This window comes from Antechinus flavipes, chromosome 1 (assembly GCF_016432865.1).
Source record: "Antechinus flavipes isolate AdamAnt ecotype Samford, QLD, Australia chromosome 1, AdamAnt_v2, whole genome shotgun sequence".
Classification (NCBI taxonomy): Eukaryota; Metazoa; Chordata; class Mammalia; order Dasyuromorphia; family Dasyuridae; genus Antechinus; species Antechinus flavipes.
The window spans coordinates 215,572,021-215,596,728 of NC_067398.1; the positions used below are offsets into that span (position 1 = coordinate 215,572,021).

The window sequence follows — 24,708 nt, forward strand, 5'->3', positions numbered from 1 at the left end:
GAGAAAACTTTATTGCATCTTTTGAACCTACTTGCCTCTGATTTGTTAGATAATTGGCATGCATTGCTTAATAAAACAAAATGTTTGACAGTTAGAACCTGTTTCCTCAATTATTTCATCTTTTACTCACCATATGCACTTGTTTCACTTAACTATGCTTACTTGCTAAAAGGTTTTTTCCCTTCCTTTCTGGTTATGGTAGTGGTAGGGAGGGAGATGAAAACATAATGATATCAAAAAAAAGGTCTCCATTGTAACATTTTAAATAATATACGAAAGAACATGACTTTGAAAGTTTATTATATACTTTTAAAAATAGTATGAAATAGACATGTTTTCATATAGAATCTACTTTGTGTTCAGATCTGTGCATGGAAATGCTTTTTTGATATTCAAAATAAAAATCCAAATTAATTAAATGAGAAGTCACTTTCTAGGCCTCTTTCAAGTTACAGATTGACCCTGCATCAGTGGAGATAGTTTCTGTGTTGTGAGGTTCCTACATATTGGTGAAATCACCGTTCCCAAACACAAAAAATTTTGTCATAGAGTTGTGAAGAAAAGTCCTTTGCAAGCCTTAAAGTGCAATATAATTGTGGGTTCATTGGATTGTACATTTAGATCTGAAAGTTCTTTTGGGTCATCTATTTCAACCCTCTTCCTATAGATGAGAAAACAGGCCAAGAGAGGCGAAACACAAGATGTGAGAGACACTAGTGGTGATACAACTCTTTATTTGCACTTGGGAAACAGAATATATATTTAATCCAATACAGCTGTTCTTTTTAGTTTATGTTCTCTTAACAAAAGCTTGTTGATTAATAGTGATATTTCTACTTCCCTTCTAAACATATCCGGGACATTATTATTAGGGTCTAAAGTACTCCTGATGATGAAAAGCTTGCTATAATGACTTTTGCAAATTTCTTCAATTTTCTTCAGTTTGTAATATTCCTTTCATTTTTACCCTTGAATGCTTCCAAGATGACTTCACTTGTAAATCTTGCCAAGGTTCCTTTAAACTGTCTTTGTCCTCCATTGTTTTCTATTTTGTGAGACAATATTGTCCATAATCATCTGTCATCCTTCTTCGTAAGACTTTTCAATTTGTAAAGTTTTTGGGGGGTGAGGTGCATGGGTAAATTTTAAAATGCATTCTATTATTATGATGCCATAGAACTAGGGAATGTTGTGGAATTGGGAGGAAGCAGGGATAAATTCAAGAAGGATGGAAGATAAATAACCTGAAAGGTAAAACAATAGAAATAGGAGTGTCTTAAAGTACTAAATAAACATCAGCTATTCTTATTAATTACTAGGAAAATACAATGTCAAGGAAGTAAAACATTTCCATTCTATTAGAATGGGTCCAACTAATGTTACACAAATCATCTAGGTATTGCACAACTTGTCCTTATTTGAAGAGGTGCTAGGTAAGTATTGGTCATCCCTGAGTTTTTAACAAACTCATGACAAAAAACTAATAAAAGGTGCAAAATTTATCTTTTTCAGTCTAAAATAGCATCTTATGTTGATTCAGAATCTTGCTATGAACAATTCTTCTGGACATAATTTCTCATCGGATATTAATGTAAGTGTAGTACTTAATTAAACCTGGGACAGATTTGATCATTTGAAAAATTCTGAGTTTTGGGTCTGTGTTGCCACACACTAAAAAAATTGATTTCCTGGCTATAGAATCCTTATTTGAAAGTGGGCTTTGAGGTGGGCTTTATTCACTATTTCCCTAATAATGATTTTCCTAGTTTTTATAGAAACTGTTCAAATTCATCTTTGTGAATGGAGTTTATATGTAAGTACTAGCTTTGTATATTTGAATTTTCTTTATCCTGCTTCTGATAAAGAGTTAGCCCAGAACACTTGGGTTTTACTTCACTTTCTGGGCCTTCCTAATTGTGTGACTATGGCAAATTTCTTTATCTTTCTTAATTTCTCTACAAGATGGGGTGAGAATATTTATACCATACCTATTGAGAAAAATACTTTGTAAGTTTGTTATTGTACTTATTGATATTGATTAAATTTGACCAAGTCCCAGAGTATCATAATCTTTATCATTTTGAATTCAGTCTGACTCTAGGTTGATAGTTCATTTTAAATCTTCAGAAACCATCTGATTTCATTCAGTAAAAATTAAATACCAGAATCCATCTTTTGGTTGGTTAGTACTCTGTCATTTTACGTAACACTAAACATCTCTGATATTGAGATTTGATGGGGAATTGCAAATTATTATAAACCACTTACAAGGGCTTGGGATAATTAGCACTCAATAAAGAAACTGGTACAAATCACTTCAGAATAATGTATTATATGAAAAATATGGTTTATTTTCTAATGTTCTCCATAACATTAACTTCCTGGATTACATTAGGAATAATGAATTAGCATTAAAAACAAAACAAAACAAAACAAAAATCCCCAATAATCAATTTGGAGAATGTAAGACATCAGAATGCTGTAAATAGAATTTGTTTATACTCAAACTTACTCTAAGCTGGAACTTGTAAATGCCAATTTCAAATTCTACAGCTGGCTTTTCAAAGGAGAAAAGACTGAAATAGTAGATATCCGTTTCTAGAATATACCCACCCTCTGGGGAATGCTCTTTTTAATTAGCTAAAATGTTTGAATTATATGTGATGCTCAATAAATGCACATATATTTTAACCTTAAGGCAAATACTTCACAAATATAAATAATGAATGAAACTAAAGAACACAGAATAGTCTATACTAAAATCTCCCAAAGACATGTGGCTTTTATTATAACTTTTAAGCTATGCATGTTTGACATAATTCCTGGAGGCAGTATTAACACATCTGTAATACTATAAAGCTGCCAGAAATATTACTTTTGCTCATTTCCTGCCTTGAGATAGCTAACTTCAGGGGCCATTGCAGAGATATAGTTTATAGTCCTTCAAATCCACTGAACTCATCCAAGTCCATCTTTAAAAAGCTTGCCCAAGTTTAAAGAAATCAAAGTCAAGTGCAAAGAAATATGAAATTGTGGATAGGGAATAAGGGTGTTTCTTTTACCATGTTGAAAGTTTTTATGTTACAAGCATGCATGTATATACTTATATATTTGTATACATGTTAATCATTCACTAAAGTCTTATTCTGATATTTGGGCACTTAGGTGACCTTGGTTTCTTGAAGGCAAGTTTTGCCAAACTATTATCCAAGCCCAGTCTAGCTAGGTGTGAAGTGGCTTGGAAGTAAAATGTTAATTATCAAATGATAAATTGTGAAGGCACTAAAACTCAGGAGAGTTGTCACTGATGGATTGTAATTTGTGTCAAAGAACAAGGTGTGCAGAGTCTGGAAATAGGAAAGTATGGAAGCCAACACATATGGGCTAATATGATAGGGTTTAGCCACAAACGCAGGATTCATCCAAATCTAATGTTCACACTGTCCAATGTGATGGTATTCTGAAATCTAAAACCTTTTTCTTTTTTTAAAAGTTAGGAGATATAAGAGGAAGTGTGTTACAGATTTTGTATCTTTAAAATCATACTAGTAATGCAATTAGCTTACAGATCATATCAATTTTTACAAAGATAATAAAATTCATGTTGCAATGTTTTCAAAATTTTAAAACCAAAAATTAATTTCAGTTAAAATGAATAAACCATAAGGTGTTTGTTGATTTTTTTTATCATTTTAAATATTTTAACAATAATACTAAACTATGCATAAAGATAAACATAACACTTCAGTTGTTTTTAAAATAATGAAAATTTAGACATGGTATATAGGAGGCAAATATACAACAAATTGCTTTTTAAAAAAAGTTACAAGAAATGATTACTTCTTTTTCTTTTATATAAAGTTCACATAATGATAGTCCAAGTAGCTGTATCAGATCATTAAATGCTTATTTTAAGCCTCTTATGTCAATTCACACTCATAATGTGTATTAGAGTGTGTGCTGTCAAAATGACAGGTAAACATGGGCATCAAGCTTTAGATTTCATAGGCATTTTACTGTTACACTCTGCAGTCCACAATTAATGTTTGCATTTTCAAAATCATTTCTTTGCAGGACGAGGGACATTTTCTTCAAAGAAACCGGGATTGACAATATTTCCAGCTGGAAAGTATCTGGCAACCACATAGGAAGAACCATCAGTTGCAAAGGCCTTTCCGACCCCCATCTTCTTTGTGTTCTTCCATATCATTGCTGTAAAGTGTCCTAGATGGGGAAGAAAGGGATTAGGTAAAAGATCAATCCCTGGAATCTCTAAAAGGATTTCACAAATTTACAGTTTTTGGCTTGTAGTACTTTAAAAAAACCCTGGACTTCTCCCTGAAATATGAAACCATTTTTATAAAAGCAATCTTGTTCTGGTAATAGTAAGTGATATAAATGATGGGATCCACCATCTCTGAAAATAAAAGTGACAAAGTAGTTCAAAAAATAATAGAGACCTAGTGAAAGTATTTATAGGCTAATTAATTAATTAGGCTATATTACCCATGAAGGGATGTACACCAAAAGTAATATAAAAAGAACTTCAAGATATATTTCTTAGAGTGACACAATATAGAAAGGGTAAGAATACAAATGAAAGTCTACAGCCTATGCTGGTACCTATCAAATGGGGAGATCCTGGGAAGGTCTCCAGCATGTTGGCTGGACCTCTTGTAGAATATTTATAGGAAGATATGGTTGAGAATATCCTTGATATCAATGAGCAATAGCTACTGGGGATGGGGCACGAAAGGCCTACTGCAGAAGGTAGACTTTGACATCTCTGGCTTTACTTGGGGAAGATTCAAATTGATAAGTCTGTTAGAATATCCTAGGTACTGCATTCTCAAACAAACAAAAACCAATACCCTCAAACCCAAGACTATTTATTTTATATGTGTGTATAGTAAATTTAATTGCGCTATGCAAATATTATGCAAATTTGACCTTATATAAAAGCATTCTGAAAGAAATCCACATTCCAAAAAACCTCATCTATGTTAGTTAATTTTACAGAATTTTGTGATACTTACTCATGAGCTTCCTCCCTCTCTCCCTGTTCTTCTCTGTCTCGGTGTCTCTCTCTCTCTCTCTTTCCCTCTCTCCCTGCTCTTCTCTGTCTTTCCATCTCTCTTCCTCTCTCTGTCTCTCTCTTTCCCTCCCACCCTCTACCAGGAACAAAACAAAACAACAACAATCCCCTCCCCCCCACCCCCAGTGAAAGCAAAAAAAAGGATATTAGGAGCCCCCACAAGATGGGGACTTGGCTTAAGACCTCCAGTTCTGTGAAGAGAGTAGACCTCTTCTGCCTGTTTTCAGTTCTAATATGTCTGCCCCTTAAATGTTTTTCTTCTTGGCGCCTGTTAAGCCCTGTTATGTGTCTGATTGCACTTCCCCCATCCCTTCTTCCTTCGGCTCTCATTTCTCTATCTCTGGCCCCTTTCTGTTTCTCTCCTTCTCTCTCTTGTATTATTTTTTTTGAATTGCTGTCATTCTGTCTCTCTGTTTCTCTCTCCTCTCTTTGTCTTTGTCTGTCTGTCTGTCTGTCTGTCTCTCTCTCTGGTTTTGCTTTATTTTCTCCTGAATACAGTTGAATGAATAGCAATTCTGAGGTGGACATTTCTAGCCTTGGAGGCAGACTTGTTTAGGTCCTCAGGCACTTTGGAAGAAGCTCTGACAGGCAGTGCTCACCAGCAATAGAATGAACCCAATCCCTAGCCAGGATGGCCAGAAGAAATGGATGTGGAAAAAACTGGTGGGATAAGAAAAAGCTAAAGTAAAACATGAAATTCTGATTTAACAGTCAGATAAAGGTGCCTTATGGGTTGATATCTGACGTATTAACTTTCCAACAGAGTGTAATGCAGTTCTAAGTTGTTACTGCTCTTGCTTAAGTCTTTGGTGAATATACTTGCAAAATCTCCTATTTTAAGCATTTTTTGCATGTAGAGGAAATACACAGTGGTCAAAAATCCAATTTACATTGTACATTAAATACCTTTTTACTACCCCCTTCTGAAGAGATTCTGGATATAAACCAAATATAAAACTTTCAAGTAATTTTCCTTAGTACTACAGGGCAGTTTTTTACCTGCCACGATAGGAGTATACAGAAGCAGAGAAACAAGAAAAAAGGGGTCTGACTGTTGTGCCACAGTTCTCTTTAATTGTCCTGACTCAGTTTTCCCAATTGGTTTTGCCTCAGTTTCCCTAAATTGTTATGCCTCAGTTTCCTTAACTGTTCTGTGTCAATCCCCTTAGTTGCAAAGCCCTGCTCAAGACTGAGGGCCACTGCTTATAAATTGCTAATATAAGACTCAAGATAAGGAGGAGTTCAGACCTCCTGGCTCCTAACTCTTTCTGTCCTCAAGAATTTATGGCACTACCCCCCTCTAAATATTCCAAAAGATAAGACTATCTCGGATACCTCATTGACATCTTTACTTCTGTTTATTCAGATAGCCTGACTCTGGCTCCCAAATTTCCCGCTCTTTTATTTCTTTGTTTCTTCTTTGTTTCAAAGTCCTATAAAAAGCTTGGGATTCTCACATTTGCCACTGGATACTTTGAGACAAAAGTCCTGTCCAGTCAATCAAACTCTCCAATTAATAAAATATTAAAAATTCTCTAATCTCTTGTTATGCCACAGTTCTCTTTAACTGTCCTGACTCAGTTTCCCTGCACTAGTTTCCCTTGTCTCAGTTTCTTCAATTGTTCTGTGTCAATCCCCTAAGTTGTTAAACCCCCCCCCCCCCCCCCCCGTCTGACTGAGGACCAATTACTGTTAGCAAGATAAACAAGAGAGCAGACCTCCTGACTCTTTTCTGTCCTCAAGAATCTACAATATCCCTCTAAAATATTCCAAGATACCTCACTGACATCTTTATCTCTGTGTATTCAGACATCCTGTCTCTGGGTTTTTTTGGGTTTATGGCCTCCCCCATCCTGACAGCTTCTTATCCCCCTTCCTTTGTTTAGAGAAAAGGTATTTAAGAAGTTGGGGTTCCTCCATTCATTGCTGGAGGCTGGAGACTGGCAGCTGGTGGCTATATGCTGGATGCTGGATTCTTTGAGATGATGGTCTCCTCCAGCCCTGGGACCAACATGGATTCCTTGGTCCCAGTATATCTTTGTCTCTGTCTGACTGGATAATTTGATATGAGAGTTCTGTCCAGTCAATTTTACTCTCCCATTAATAAAATATTAAAAACTCTCTAATCTCTCTCCTGCTTCAGCATTACACTCTATCTTGCCTCCATTTCTCAGGCATTACGTGACCACTCCCGTTGGACTCAGCAGCAGTACTGACTGTTCTATACAAATTAAGTATGAAGTAGTTTTGAGAGGGAGAGTGCTATTTGCTTGAGGAATTGGTGAAGATTTCATGTAGATATTGGCTATTGAACTCAGTCTTGAAGGGAACTAGGAATTTGAAAAGGAAGTGATGAGAGAAGGGTCATTCTGAAAATGGGGAACAATCAATGCAAAGGCATGGAGATGGGAAATGGCCATGATGGGTCCTGAACAGCAAATGTAACCAGTATAACTAGATCACAGAGTGAGTAGAGGAAAACTGGCAAAGAAAGAAAAGCCAGATTTTATATTTTCTCTTAAAGGGAATAGGAGTCCACTGGAGTTTATTGAAGGGATGCAGGGTTGGTGCTGACAATGTTAAACCAGTTCTTTAGGAAAATATGGTAGCAGGATGAAGGATGTAATAAGAGTGTGAAGAGATGTACGATTTAATTCAATAAGCATTTATTAAGCACTTATTAAGACATGCAACTTCTCTTGATGCTGAGGATAGAAAGAACAAATTAAAATAGACTATCAAGGAACTTATTGTTTTAGAGAGAGAGAGAAGGAAAAAGAGAGAGAAGTAGATAAGGAAATGAAAAGCAATTCGAAGAAGCCAAAAACCCTAACTACTGGATCCTGAATTAAGTTTTGAGGGAAAATATGTACTTGGAAAAGTTAAGAGAGGCATAGGTCCATTCCACATATGAATGATGATTTCTGTGAGTTTGTGGAGAGAAAAGGATAAACAGAAGAGACAGCAGTAGTATTATTTATTAGCAACACTATGTGAAGGGGAATTCACAAGGATGGAAAGATGGGTGTAAAACTAAATTGTAGCTAGGCTGAGGATTGTATATTATCTGAATCAACAAGATTCTCCTAAAGGTTTTTTTTTTTTAAACAGGGGGGAAATGTGGTTAGTTCTGTGATTTATTAAAAGGGCTATAGCAGTTGTATGGATGTTAGACTTGAGAAGGGGAGATTATACATATAAGGACCAATGAGGAGCTGTTACAATGGGGATGAGGGCTTATATTAGGGTAGTGGCTATATGTATTCCTAAGAGGAATAGGAAAAATATGATTTTTAAATGGACAACACATCAACTGAATGGCTTTTGGGAATGAGAGAGAAGAGTCAAAGATAGCTCTGAAATTATAAAGTTGTACTACTAGAAGAATGGTGTTACTCTTAACAAGAAAAGCTAAGATTGGAGACAGGAGGGTTTGTGGGGAAAATAATTTGTTCAGTTTGGGGTATGTTTAGTTGAGGTGAACCTTTGGGACTGGACGAGTTCACCAAAGAAGTGAATAAAGACTTGGAGAAAACCAAAGCGCTGTCAGACAAGTAGGAAAAATAGGAAGAAAGAGTATTATGTTAGCAAAGGGAGGCAAGATGAATAAGTGTGAGAGAAAAGAAATGGGGGATGTAGACAAGATCTGGCATGTTGGAAATATTTTCTCTGAGGGCCATTTCTAGTCATCCTTATCTTTATCTGGCCACTTGACCCAGATGGCTCTGGAGGGGAAAGTGACTTTGCACAGTCTTCCCTCACTTAAATCCAATTCATTTGCATGTCATGGCTTCAGCTCCCTGATGTCATGGCCCTCTTTGAAAACCAAAAAAAAAAAACAAACCCAAAACAACAACAGTTTCCTTAATTTTTCTATTTTACCTATTTGGTTTTGTTTATTTTTGGTTCCCATTTCTTCCTCTACTGCTATGAAAATCTGAAACTAATAATCAATATGGGACGAGGCAAGAAGAACTATAGAAATTTCCTTGTAGTGCCTGTATTTTCAACATGAGCTGGAAAACTCTTTTGGGAGAGGTAAAACTATATATTTCACTAGATTAGACTGATTCTAATGGAAGAAAATTTTAAGTTTTGAGAGGAAAACAATGGACTCAATTTTTTGATAAAGTAAGAAGCAAAGTCCTCAAATGATAGAAAGATCTGGGAAAGAGTTGTTGTATGAAACTTGAGGAATGGAAAGGTTTAGAACACTGTGTGTAGTGATATAAGGAATCAATCAATTAAGAGACAAATAACAGGACTGCTTTGATGTAATAAAGGCCCAGCTGAAGTTGGATAACATTTATTTGTAATGAACTCTGGCAAGATAGTTATAAGACTTTCCCCTCACTAAGTAAATAGTGAGTAGTAGTAGAGGTGGATGTAAAACATAACTGATGTTTAACAAGAGAAGAGCAGCTAGGGATTCAAAGGCAGAGGACAGTATAGAGCTAGACAGTGGCTGACTACTGACTTGAGCTTGGAAAGGAAAGAAAGTCAGAGAAGATGTAATAATTTGAGAAGATCCTGAGTAAGTAGAAGGAATGAGAGTATTGATGAGGGCAAAGAACAGGTGTAGTACAGATAAAACAGAAAGGGATTTTGTGGCTGAGGTGGAATGAAGAAGTAGATAATGGGACTTAAGAAGGAGAAGGAAATAGGAAATTGGGGAGCTTAATGAGGCATCTGCATGCAGTTAAGTCTAGTCAGTTAAGTCAGTCAATAAGCATTTGTTGTGTACCCACTAATTGCACCAGACGCTGTGCTAGCCTAAGCTAGCACTCAGATGTTAAGCCAGGTGTTGAACTTTTGAGAATTTTTTTGAGAAAAGACAGAGTTGGGGTTGATATGTTACAGATCCTGTAACTAATTTGAGTAGACTTCAAAACAGGAAAAATTACTGGATTAAATAGGCAAGGAGAAAATAGGATTTGGGACAGGAAAGGGTCTTTTGCAAAAGGTAGACTCTAGATGAGTCTTAAAGGAAGCCAGTTAAGAGGGACAGATGAGGAGGGAGAATAATCTATTGGATACTCAGGAAAAAGGAAAATAGGAGATGGAGTATTATAGATGAAGAATACCAAGAAGGCCAGTATAAGCAGATTAGAACATGGAGGAGAGTAAAGTCTGGGAAAGATTCTGATGCTGGAAAAAAAAAAAAAGTGAAGGCATTAAGAGAAGGGGACAGCAGAGGATGAGATGGAAGCAGCAGCAGACTTAGTGAAAAGATGGAGACCGGATGAGCCTGGACCTACATGGTCTGTAGACTCATAAAGAGTTGGACATATCAGAACAATGATATAGGCCAGTATTGTGCCAAGTCTGGGCACTAAGTATTATTTGTCTGAAATTCCAATCTCTAATTCTTTGGGGTCATGCTGAAGCAGAAACAAGGTCTATAGCTGGAATTTTGAAGTGTGGAAATCTTAAATATTATTACAGTACTTTACTTTGCATATACTTTCCTTCTGACTGAACATTTCCTAATTATATATATATATATATATATATATATATATATATATATAGAGAGAGAGAGAGAGAGAGAGAGAGAGAGAGAGAGAGAGAGAGAGAGATTTTATTTCTTATAAGAAACTACCATATAGGTGTAAGGTTTGGAAACTTCCTCTGTTATATGATTTCAGTGCTCAGGAAGTTAGGTTTGGTAGGGAAGGGAAAGTTGTTTTTTTGTTTTTTACATAACTCTGGTGGAACTAGATGCAATAATTAGTCCTGAAGAGTCTTGGGTTGTTCAATGCAACAGATGCAGGTAGTGTTTAACCCCCAAATCCAGTAATCGTCATATCAGTTTGAAATCTATTTGAAAACTATTATGAAAAACAGCTTCAAATTAATTAGAAAATAGAATGGTACTGGGAAGTGTCTTACTGAATTATAAGCATGAAAAACCATAATTACTAAATTATAAGCATGAAAAAACTTAATAGAAAAAAAAAACCTCTGATTTCTTTTTCTGGAGCAGATGTAAAATTGTATACAAAACTTTTTTAAGAGAGAAAAAATATTTAAATCAGACAAAGTAACAGTACACATTCTCATAGAATAAAAATATACAGATTGGCTAGTGAGCTTGATTATAATTAAAGACAAAATTATTGAATATGTTATTATAAGAAAACTTTGTAAGCATTTATTAAGGGGAAATACTGATGACTAAATGTTATATAGAAAATTGGTCATTCTACACTAAGCTTCTTTTCTTTTCTTTTTTTTTTTTTTTTAAGTTTACCAGATCAGGGATCTAATCAGAGATCAGGATTGCTATATACGTGGTATACTTACATTTCAGTAAAGCATCTAAGTCTATCATATTCTTGTGGGTAAGACAGAAAGACATGGAATAAATGATGATATAATTATGTGAATTCAAAGTAGTTCAATGATAGGACTAATTCTTGAAAGGAGGTCTCTAGAGGAATGCTCCAAGGATCCATTCTTCAACATTTTTATCAGTGACTAGGATGAAAGCATGCTTATCAAATCTGAATATGAAGCTAGAAGCTCTGAGTTCCATGAAATACCTAACATGTTGGAAGACAAAATCAGGACCCACAAAGATTTTAATAGGCTAGAATGATGGGCCAAATCTTAATAGTAAGATGAAATTTGATTAAAGATAAACATAGTCCTATACTTGGGTTTATTAAAAAAAAAAACTCCACAAGGATAAATTACTACATAAGTTTGTTTGAAAAATCTGAGATTACAGAGAACTACAAATTTACTATGAGTGAAAATCTAACATAATAGCCATCAAAACTAATGAGGTCTTAGGCTGCATAGAGAGGCAAATGCCAAATGAAGAGGAAGATCATCTTGCATTTGTGCTCTCCTCAGAGTATTTCTAGAAACTTGGGGTGTTTAGACATGACATGATTTTAACTCATATTTTGAAATTATACTTTTCTAACTCAGTTGCCTCTTCCCTCTAACTGGAGGGCATTATACCAAACTCCTCTGAATGCTTTCTTCTTTTTATAAGTGCTCACAACGTTCCTGGTAATTCCATTTTTCCATACATTGCTCTGTTCCATTCTACTCTTTGGTGTTTTCTCCCCAGTTTTCTTGTCCCTTCCCACTTCCTTTTCAGTTTTCTTTTCTGTGTTGTTTTCCCCCATTGGACTGTAAGTTCACTGAGGGTGGGGACTTTCTTTTTATTTTTATTTGTATTCTCAGTGCTTAGCACAATACTGGCCTATATCATTGTTCTGATATGTCCAACTCTTTATGAGTCTATAGACCATGGAGGGCCAGGCTCATCTGGCCTCCACTTTTTCACTAAGTCTGCTGTTGCTTCCATCTCATCTTCTGCTGTCCCCTTCTCTTTCCTTCACTTTTTTTTTTTCAGCATCAGAGTCTTTTCCAGCGAGTCCCACATTCTTCTTATGTGGCCAAGAGATTTAAATTTCAGTTTTAGTATTTGTCCCTCTAAGGAACAATCTAAATTAATTTAAGTATTGACTGATTTGATCTCTTTCCTGTCCAAGAGACTCTCAAAAATCTTCTCCAGTACCACAATTAAAAAGCATTGATTCCACAGCATTCAGTTTTCCTTTTAATATAGCTCTCACTTTGTTTATAGGGATTTTGGCAAAGTGAAATTGTCTCTAATTTTTAATATGCTGTCTCGATTTGTCATAGCTTTACTTCTAAGTAGCAAGTGTTTTTCAATTTCATGGCTATAGTCACCAATTACAATGATCTTTGAGTCCAATAATAAAATTTGACACTGTTTTCATTTCTTCTCCCTCTTTTTATTTGCCATCAAGTAGTAGTACCAGTTGCCAACATATTAAGGTTTTTTTTTTTTTTTTGATGTTAAAGTTTCAATCCAGGTCAAGATATTTTCTCTTTATCAAGAGTTTTAATTCCTCTTTCTTCACTTTCTGCCATCAAGGTGGTATCATCTGTACATTTGAGATTATTCAAGTTTTTTTCCCAGCAGATTAATTCCAACTTTTTATTCATTTAACCTAACATTATGCATGATGAATTCAGCATGTAAGTTAACTAAATAAGATAACAATATACAGGTTTGTCATACTCCTTTTCCAATCTTAAATCAATCAGTTGTTCCATATTCAATTTGAATTGTTGCTTCTTCACTTTAATATGGATTCCTAGGAGACAAGAAGGATGATCTGGTACTCCTATCTCTTAGAGGACTTGCCATTCATTTTATTGTGATCATCCAGGCAAAGGTTTTAGTGTAGATTTTTTTCTTGAATTCCTTTGCTTTATCCATACTCCAGTGAATGTTGGTAATTTGGTCTATACTTTGTCTCTTTGAAAATGAGTCAATTTTTCTAGTAACTTGTTTTTTATATCTCTGAGGCCTAGTTTGCAGAATCTTAAGCATAATCTTGTTGATGTATAAAATGAACACAACTGTGTGGAAACTTGAATGCTCCTCAGCATTGCCCCCTTCTTTAGGACAGAAATGTAAATTGATCTTTTCCAATTCCAGGACTATTCTTGATTTTTCCAAATGTGGTGGTACATTGAGCAGAGCAATTAAACAGTATTTTAGGATTTTAAATAGCTCAACTTAAATTCAGTCACCTCCACTAGCCTTACTGATAACGATGCTTTTTAAGGCCCACTTGACTTCATTCTCCAGGATGTCTGTTTTTAAAGCAATAACCACATCACAGTGGTTATCAGTAGTGAGATGTTTCTTGCGTAGTTCTTTTGTTTATTCTTGACACCGCTTCTTAATCTCTTCTAATTCTGAGAATTAAATCTGAGAATTTTGTCTTTTATCACATCTATTTTGCATGAAACTTTCCCTTGATATATCTGATTTTCTTCAAGAAATCTCGTTTTTCCCACTCTGTTGTTTTCTTTTATTTCTTTGCATTGTTTACTTAAGAAAACCTTATTTCTTCTTGCCGTTCTTTGGAATTCTACCTTCAGCTAGGTATATCTTTCCCTTTCCTTTTTTTTCCTTAGCTATTTGTAAAACCTCAATGGATAGCAATTTTGTTTTCTTGTTGTTCTTTTTTTTTTTTTTTTTTTGGAATGTTTCTCTTTTTGTCTCCTGGACAATGTTGCAAACCTCTGTCTATAGACAACTGTCTTCAGGCCCTCTATCTACCAGATCTAATCTCTTAAACATCTCTATTTTCTATTCATAAAGGATGTTATTTAGATTATATCTAACAATTTTCCTTATTTCCTTCATTCCTGATGATGAATATGACTTTTTGGGAAGTTGTTATTTCTAGATAATATGGTAGGTCTTCATAGAACTGAGCAACTTTGGCTTCTGGCATTAGTGGTTAAAGCACAGGTTTTTTAATTATTACTGTAATTTTGAATGGTTTGCATTTGATTTGAACAAGAAATGTCACTTCTGACATTATATTCCAGTACTGTTTTTTCTCACCCTTTTGCTGATTAGTTTTGTTGACTACTCGATTAACTATAAAAGATAATTGCCTACAGTCCTATATGTAATGATCACCTGAATTAAATTCACCCAATCCCATCTTTTAAAGTTCACTCATCTGACTTGAGCAAACCTGCCTAGCATAGCATGTTTTCATTGAACTACATAAGCCTTCTCAATCATGACAAAGCAGTGATCCAAGAGGTACTTGGCACATAGGGGATATTTAATAAATGTTACTGAATTGAATTATATTTAGGTGGAATAGGATAGCTGTCTTTAAGTACATGAAAAGATTGTCATGTAAAAGACTTGCTCTAGACATAATGGGTGGATGTTACAGAGAAATAGCTTAGGCTTGATATAAAAAAAATTTTCCAACAAGTAAAGTTGTATAAAAGTGAAATGAGTTACCTTTGGAGGTAATAGAATTATTTAAACAGAGGCTTAGATGATTCTTGGGCAAAAGCATTGGTAAAGGAGACTCCTGTTCAGATAACAATTGGATTAGAACCTTCTTTTCCTCTGTTGCTGATACTTCTAACATCTTATGTATATACATAACTCATCTTTCTTTTCTTGCCTAAATCTTTCTAGTCCAACAAAAAGTAGCATTTATGAATTCTTTTCATTAGTATAAGTCTTATGAAACAGAACTTTCATCTATCACTTTAACAGAAATAGAGAAAAATAATACATTAGTAATTGAAAACTGATCTATGAACTTTCCCAGTATAACTTTTTGAATTGTCAAGTCTTATGATACTTGGTATAGCATAAGATTTCATGGGAAGATTATACTGTGTGCGTGATGGACAAATTTCCCCTTAAATTGTGTGTTTGTGTAAAATTGTTTAAAAAACCACCACTATATATAAGATTATCACAGACTGTCTGAAAACCTGCAACTCTGTAAGGAATCAAAATATTTTAGTCAAAAACCCAATTGAAAAAAAAGGAAATACGAGAAACATAATCTTGGAAATGTTAACTGCCTATCTTCATAATTGAAAGAAAACAAAAACAAAACCTTGTACTTAAGAGAATAAAATCATGGCAAAAAAAATACTCACCTGATTCTGGGGTGAATCCTGGACTTTTAAAATCATAATTTCTCATTTCACTATACCATCTGTCAGATACATCTTGTCCTACAGAAAAAAAAAAAGAGATGATCCTGTCAAAATACAATGACAGCTACATGGCACAGTGGATAGAACACTGGCCCTGAAGTCAGGAGGACCTGAGTTCAAATCTGGCCTCAGATACTTAATAATTCCTAGCTGTGTGTCACTTAACCCTAATTGCCTCAGCAAAAATAAAAAACAAAAAAACAATGACAGTACAAAAGAAATTTCAAACATAGAATTACTAGTCATAGAACATCCTGATAATTTGTAAAAACTTTTTTTTCAAAAAAAGAAAGATACAATCTCTTTCCAATTTCCAATATATGAAAATTTATGTGCCATTCTGCAACTTTAGCACTTCCTTGCTAAGCAGTGAGGAGGCATAATTTAGTATGAGATTTCTAATCATGAATAATCATTGTATTGATCATAGTTTTGAAGTTTTTCAAAGCTACATTTTTAAAAATAATGCATAGTTGCTTTCTTCTGGTTCTGTTCAATTCATTTGGCATTAGTTCACTGACAGCTTCCCAGGTGTATCTGAATTTATCCTTTTTATCACTTCTAATACAGGATAACAATATTCCATTACATTCATGTATGATAAATTGTTCAGTTAATCTCTTATTGATGGGCACTTATTTAAGTGCTGCTATAAATATTTTTATATATATGGACCCTTTTACATCTTCCTTTGACTAATTTGGGGAGTACTTATATGTCTGGGCCAAATGATAGTTTAATAACTTTCAAAGTATAGTTCTAAATTGCTTTCTAAAGTGGTTAGAACATTTCGCAGTTCCCGGAACAGTGCATTAGTGTGCCTTTCCTGACACAGTACAGTAACTGCTATTTTCCTTTTGCCAGTTTAAGAAATGAGACATGAATCTTGGATGCTTTAATTTGTATTTATCTTACAGGTATTGAACTGTGAAATTTTTCATGTAATTATTTATAACTGAATTCTTTCTTTTGGGAACTGCCTCTTCCTATCCTTTAATTCCTTTCTTACTGAAGTTAATTGTTTCAATTAATTTTTAAAACTGGCTTTAGATTCTCTAAGTATACTATTTTATCATCTACATAAAGAGCTCATGCTGTTGTCTTTTTTATATGCTTATTTACTCAATGTAGAATTTCTAGGACAAAGTCAAATGGTGGTGACAAACATTCTTGTTTTACTCACTTTCTTGTTAGAAAGGCTTTATTATTTCCTCATTATAGATAATTCTAAATCTTGGTTTAAGGTAGCTATTTATCAATATTAAGGAATGGTAATTTATTCTTGTGGTTTTTCAAAAAAATATTTTTAACATAAAGGGGTAAAAGAGTATCGTAATTTATTTTAAAAACTTTTCTACGTTTTTGGTATAATTACATAATTTTTATTTTTTCTGGTATGAATAAGATTTATTATGTTAGAAGTTTTTCTAACACTAAATAGCCCAGAATTCCTGGTATAAATCCTGTATCAACTTTAAAATATGCTGCTATAGCTTTTTTTACAAACACTTTTACAGAAATATTTATTAGATATTAATTTAGTTAATTTATTTAATTATAGTTAATTTAGTTAATTAACTTTCTCTCTCCCTGAATTAAATAATTAGGTCACATTTGTCTCATGGAAAGGGTTTAGTAAGATGCCTTTCTTTTCTATTTTTTTCAATTTATGTAACATTGGAATTGTCCTTTGAATGCTTGATAAAATTCATTGGTCCTAGATTTTTTATTCAATTTCTTTTTTTGTTCAATTTCTAGCAGTTTTGTTTATCTCTTTGATTTTCAGGAATTCTATTTTTATTTTGGGTTAATTTTTTTAAATGCTGCTTTTCTAATTGTTTTAGAATTAGAATTAATTGCTTTGCTCTCTCTCTTTTGTTGATCAAAATACTCTAGAGCTATACAATTTCTTCTGAAGACTGTTTTGGCCACAGTATCTTTTCTTTTTATGATCTGTTCTTTCACCCAATGATTCTATAGGATTAAGTTATTTAGTATCTATTTGAGTTTGAATGCTTTGTTCAAAAAAACTTAATTATTATAATTTTTACTGTGTTGTGGTCAACAAATATAGGTTTAATATTTCTGCTCTTCTATACACCCTTATGAAATTTTTATATCTTAGCACTTGGTCAGTTTTTGGTAAAAGTCACTTGAGAAATGTATATTTATTTTAATTTCCAATCAATAATCATTGATCATTTGGATGGTTAATTCATCACCAATTAAATATAACTTTTTCTGAAGTTTTATTTAGGTCCTTTTCTATTGTTCAGTTTTTCAGTCATTTCTGACTCTCCATAACCCCATTTGGGGATTTTCTTGGCAAAGATATTGAAGTGGCTAGCCATTCCCTTCTCTAGCTCATTTTACAAATGAGGAAACTTAAGATAAACAGGGGTAAGTGACTTGCCCAATGTCACTCAGCTAGCAAGTGTCTAAGGCCAGATTTGAACTCAGGAAGATGAGTCTTCTAGACTTCAAGCCTTGTTTATTCAGTGAACCACCTAGGTGCCTTAGTCTAAAAGGAATAATGAGCTTTCCAAATATTATAATTTGAATATTTCTCCCTGTAATTTGAATAACTAGTTTTTCAAGTATTTAGATGTTATATCACTTAGTCCTTATACACTAAGTTATCGATATTATTTGACTATCTAGGATACTTTTTGAACATAATGTCTTCCTGCTTACTTATTTCTTTTAACTATGTCAGTTTTTAATTATTCCCTTGCCTGCAATTGTAAGCGCTAGCCTTCTTTTTTATTATTGTTAAAGTTTTTTATTTTCAAAACATATACGTGGATAATTTTTCAAAATTGACACTTGCATAGCCTTGTGCTCCAAATTTTCCTCTCCTTCCCCCCACTCCCTCCTCTAGATTAGCCTTATTTCTTTAAAACATATTAAATTCTATGACAGAATCATCCTTTTAAATAGTGTGAACCAAATGTGTTGTTTTAAATCTATTTTTTGTAAAGATATTGGATTCTGTTACCTAATTAATTTGTTGTTCTCCTCTACTTTTATGGGTATGTTTATCCACATTTGCTGCTATGATAGTTATTTTTAGATTTACCTCAATCATAATATCATATGCTTTTTATATACTTATATACTTTTTCTTCTTTTCCTGCTTTAAAGCAAAAACAATTTTTGAAGCACTGTGTTTATTTTTTAAAACTCTTTCTGAGATCTTCAAAGACATCCCCTTTAAAATCTTGTCTTTGAACATATCATAGACTCTTCTAGTTGCACAAATATTTCTCTCTTTAAATTATTTTGATTCTGTGTTTATGTTCAACATTTATAGTCACCTCCCTAGTTTCTTCATGAAGAATGCTTGAAATTATTTTTTAAAAAAATTAAAGGCTTATTTCCCCTCCTATATTAGTTTTGAAAAGGGAGTCATGTTTTTGGCCATAAGCCTTTTACCTTTGTAATACTTGTATTCTAAGATTTTTCTTTGCTTTAAAATAGTTGCAGAATGTATCTTGGACAAATCTTGTCTGTACTTAATTGTTATGCTATTAGACTCTAAGACCATTGAGAAAATAAACTTTTATGTTTTGCACAATTTGACATATGCTTTCTCAAGGTGGCGGGGATTCGGGGAATAAGGGGGAGAATCTGGAACTCAAAATTTTAAAAACAAATGCAAAATAATTTGTTTTGCACGTAACTAGGGAAAATGTTAAAATGAGAAAAAAAACTTTTACTTTCCTTTGTATCTTTACAGCTTAATATAGTGCTTTTTATATAATCCTGACTATGGTTTTTTTAAAAAATAATTTAACTCTTTTTTTCTGCTCAGAGTATTTTTTTAAAAATCTGCCATAGAAGCCCAGGGTTTTTTGTCTATGATATTCCTAGGTCTTTTCATTGTGGAATTTCTCTCAGGAGATGATTTTTTCCTCCAGTGAATTTTTAAAACTGAAAACCAGGAAATTCCTTCCCCCCCAGTTTTACTCTGATATTTATAGGTACTGGTAATTTTATTTTATAATTTCTTGAAATGCAGCATCTAGAATTTTTAGCTTGTTCATGCTTTTCAGAGAGTCCAAGTATTCTTAAACTATTTATTTTTCACTTGTTTCCAGGTCAATTGTTTTTGATAGTATATAGTTTACATTTTCTTCTATTTCCCCCCATATTTTGATCTTGTTCTAATATTTTCTGTTGTTCTATACAATCATTGACTTTTGTTTGCTCCATTATCTTCTTCAAGGATTCCATTATTTGGGTTTATTTTAAGCTATTTATTCTTTCATTTTTTCCCTCCTCTAAACTAGTTCCATTAAAATTTCTTTTTTAATAGTATTTTAAAAATTTGTTTTAACTACAAGTATTTATTGATGGATCAAAGAATACAATTTTAATGGAACCACAAGGCACAACCATGGATTAAAACAGTTGTACAGCCAAATGGGGAAAATGCATTTTTTCTTTAAGAAACTTAAATATGCAAATCATGAAGCTGCTAAACTAACTGTCTAATAGATCACATTGAACAATTCTTCCCTTTTATATTTCTATTTAATATTTTCATTATTACATCATTTGAACAGTAAATTTAGGTTCATTCCCTCATAAGAAAGCCATGGGAATTTACATCTACACCGCCCCATCTGACCACTTCCTTACCATACCACATTTTTTCAGCTGGCATTATGATTAAGAATAAGTCAGCAAGAATAAGTTACCAAAGAATCCCATGTACACTTTAATCAGTCTTCTTCTTTTTAAAAATTTCAATAGAATTTTATTTTTCCAAAAACATGCATATATAGTTTTCAACATTCACCTTTGCAAAACCTAGTGTTCCTATGCTCAAAAAGTTATCAAACTGTGCATACCCTTTGATCCAGCAGTGTTTCTACTGGGCTTATACCCCAAAGAGATACTAAAGAAGGGAAAGGGAGCTGTATGTGCCAAAATGTTTGTGGCAGCCCTGTTTGTAGTGGCTAGAAGCTGGAAAATGAAAGGATGTCCATCAATTGGAGAATGGCTGAGTAAATTGTGGTATATGAATGTTATGGAATATTATTGTTCTGTAAGGAATGACCACCAGGATGAATACAGAGAGGCTTGGAGAGACTTACACGAAGTGATGCTAAGTGAAACGAGCAGAACCAGGAGAGCATTATATACCTCAACAATGATACTGTTTGAAGATATATTCTGATGGAAGTGGATCTCTTCGATAAAGAGAGTTAATTCAGATCAAAGATGGACAGAAGCAGCTACACCCAAAGAAAGAACACTGGGAAATGAATATAAACTGCTTGCATTTTTGTTTTTCTTCCCGGGTTATTTCTACCTTCTGAATTCAATTCTCCCTGTGCAACAAGAAAACTGTTCAGTTCTGCACACGTATATTGTATCTAGGATATACTGTAAGCCATTCAACATGTAAAGGACTCTTGCCATCTGGGGGAAGGGGTGGAGGGAGGGAGGGGAAAAATCGGAACAGAAGTGAATGCAAGGGATAATGCTGTAAAAAAAATTACCCTGGCATGGGCTCTGTCAATAAAAAGCTATTCAAAAAAAAAAAAAAAAAAACGTAGTGTTCCAAATTTTTCTCTCCACCCCCCCCCAAGACAGCAAGTAATCCGATATAGGTTAAACACATGTGATTCTTCTGAACATATTTCCATATTCATCATTCTGGGCAAGAAAATCAGGTCAAAATGGAAAAAAAAAACACATGGAAAAAACCATGCAAACAAACAATAACAAAAGTGAAAATAGTATGCTTTGATCTATATTCAGTCTCCACAGTCCTTTCTCTGGTTGTGGATGGCACTTTCCATTACAACACTACTGGTATTACCTTGAATCACCTCATTGTTGAAAAAAGCCAAGTTCATCATAGTTGATCATCACATAATCTTGTTACTGTGTACAATGTTCTCTTGGTTCTGCTCACTTAGCATCAGTTCTTCTAAGTTTTTCCAGGCTTTTCTGAATTCTACCTGCTCATCATTTTTTATAGAACAATAATATTCCATTATACTCATATACTGTAACTTATTCAGCCATTCTCCAGCTGAGGTGCCATCCACTCAATTTCCAGTTCCTTGCCACTATAAAAAGGGCTGCTACAAACATTTTTATCTATGTAGATCCTTTCTCCTCTTTTATGATCTGGGATACAGACCCTGTACAGACACTGTTGGATCAAAAGGTATGCACAGTTTGGGTATAGTTCTAAATTGTTTTCCAGAATGGCGGGATCATTTCACAAAGCATTAGTGTTCCAGTTTTCCCTCATACGCTCCAACATTTTGTCAATTTTCTATTCTATCATTTGGTGTAAAATGATATCTCAAAATTATTTTAATTTACACTTCTCTAATTAATAATGATTTAGAACATTTTTCCATATCACTATATATGGCTTTAATTTCTTCATCTGAAAATTGTTTGTTCATATCCTTTGACCGTTTATCAACTAGGGAATGACTTATATTCTTCTAAATTTGTGTCAATTCTCTATATATTTTAAAATGAGGCCTTTATAAAATTCCCTCTCCCCCAGCTTTCTGCTTTCCTTTTAATCTTGGCTCATTGGTTTTGTTTGTGTAAAATCTTTTAAATTTAATGTAATCAAAATTATCCATTTTAGGTTTCATAATGTTTTCTAGTTCTTCTTTGGCCATAAATTCCTTCCTTCTCCACTTATCTGACAGATAAGACTGTGTCTTGCTCTATTAATTTACTTTATAATATCACCCCTCATTTCTAAGTCATGAACCCATTTAGGCCCACGAGAAAGAAAAAGTAAACAAAAAATTGAAAATATTATAAAGCCATTATATTTATCAATTAAGATATTACTGATAATTCTGTAGAAAACAGTTTCAGTTAAATGTGGTCAAAAGCCAGACAGCAATTTATACAGAAGAGAGTGAGAGAAGTGGAAGTAGAGGCAATGATTTTTGATGGCTTTTCCAAAAAGTTTAGCTGAAAAAGAATATAAAAAGAATCAGCAGGACACAGGAATATTTATAGGCAGCAGGGAAACAGTGAATAGATAGTAAGACTTATAATATTAGTGGGAGAGTAGGGATGATAAAGGGAGTAATATGCTGGCAAGGAATGGGATGAATGAAACAGGCTTAGGTTGTCTGGCAAAAAGGAAAAGGGTCACTTTTTCTCCTATGAGATAGTGATGAGGGAGATGGCATGAGGGCCATCTGAGTTTTGTGAAATGGGGAGAAGAGGGTTGATTGTGGAGAATGATTTCAGCTTTTTTGATGAAGTATGAGTCAAAAAAAAGTCTTCTGCTGAGAGGCAGTGAAGGTTGAGGAGGGATGCAAAGGTTTGGAATAGATTCTGTGCTAAATGGGACAGTGAATTGATTAGGAAAGTGTTGCTTTGCCTTGCTGTAGCAAGGATCCAGTTAAAATTATGTAATATAAATTTGAAGTATACTCCATGAATATAGTTTCAGGAGTTTCTTTAGCTCCATTCAAGTATACATAAAGAGAAGTGTTAAATGTTGTATAATGTTATATGGTGGGAGTGACACTGGGAGTTATACAGGTTGGGACTTAGCAAATCATAATCAAAGAAAGAATAAAGGGAGAAGATATTAATGTATAAAGGATAATGTAGAATTGGACTGATTCACCAAAGGGAAGATAGAGGAAAAGAGATTGTTTTCAGGGCAAAGGCAATGAACTGGGGAAAGAACTGACTGGAGATTTAGAGGTTAGATTGAAGATAAAGAGAAAGTTAGGTATCATCAAAGCAGAAAGAAAGGTGGAATAATAAAATATTGTGATCAAATAAGAGAATTTTTAAGTGAAAAGCGAAGTAGAACACATTTAAGTGATGGCAACATTAAGGTTGACATGAGTATCTCAGATGAAGTGGAGATCATGGGAAATGGGTAATATCATCGGGTATTGAGAAAATCAGGGGTTTGAGGAAGTATCACTATGAGTGCTGAGATTCCTTAAAATGAGGACAGAAGATGCTATGGATGGAAATACTGAGCTAGGTACTGAGATCACTGAGAAAGGATAAAGAGTGCTTTGGGATTCATTATATAACAGCAACCAATATCTTGACTGGGTGATATGTATGGACTGAATGAACCTCAATGGAGAAATTAAGTGAGTAATGATGATTTTGGGAAAGTCTAGAAGTGGTAATGGGGAAGCAAGGAATATTCTGACTCCCTGCCCTAACCAGTTAAGTCAAGATGAATGACTGAAATTACAACCAGTAATGAAAAGGGTAGTCAGGAGGTCCTATTAACAAGTGGGAACCAAGTGTCAGGGAGAGCCAGGAGATGGAGAGCCAAAAAAGAAAGGTATAATATGAAAGCTATGGGGCAGATATTCCAGAGAGTACAGTGGAAGGGGGAGATAGATTTGTAGTAAAACATTTTCGGAATATGGTTGAAGGGGATGAAAAAAAGGAGTAGACAGTGGGGGATGGGCAATGGGATTTATACAATGACATCAGAGGTTAATGGTACTGAAGAAAGGGATTCAGAATCACTGGGATAGAGAGTATAACAGGATAGGTACACGCTACTAAGTCCAGGTAGTATCAGTGGTTGGAGAGAGATCTATTGTCAGAAGGAGGGAGTTAGACTAAGGCTGTTCCTCACCATCCAACATGGAAGCAGGTGGATTTGCTGATTCTTTTTAGGTCCAGAAGGGTCACCTCACAGCAGGCAGGAATAAGTGAGGTATGGGGGAGTCTAGACAGGATGTAAGAACCAGCAATTTCAGATAAAACTGATCTAAGTATGGACTCTGAGAACTGGTGAAGTGGGATTAAGCCAGAAGATATAGGAAAAGTGGCCTGTATGCATTGCAGGAATGATGCAAGACTAAATCTATAAACTGCTTCCAATCCTGACTTTTGTTTCTTTTATGATTTCTTTCTAATAACTGTGAATTGGTCTTTTAATTATCTAGAAGCCAGCTCTTCATTTTTTTAACCAATTCACGATTATCCCTTTCTTCAATGTCTCTTACCAGGAATTCTATTCTTTTTACTTATCACTGTTTATTCTTATTAGATAATAAATAAGAGCAGATAAA

General features: G+C 34.1%; 1 protein-coding gene across 1 annotated transcript in view; it reads right to left on the reverse strand.

Annotated features, from left to right (window-relative positions):
- Positions 1–2,328: 2,328 nt before the first annotated feature.
- Positions 2,329–24,708, reverse strand: part of GLIPR2 (GLI pathogenesis related 2) — a 50,218-nt gene continuing 27,838 nt past the window's right edge. Inside the window, exons 4-5 of the mRNA XM_051996290.1 lie at positions 15,584–15,661; positions 2,329–4,224 (exon numbers count right to left, since the gene is read on the reverse strand). Of these exons, the coding sequence (XP_051852250.1) occupies positions 4,061–4,224; positions 15,584–15,661 (242 nt within the window). The 3' untranslated portion in view covers positions 2,329–4,060. The remainder of the gene's footprint in view (positions 4,225–15,583; positions 15,662–24,708) is intronic.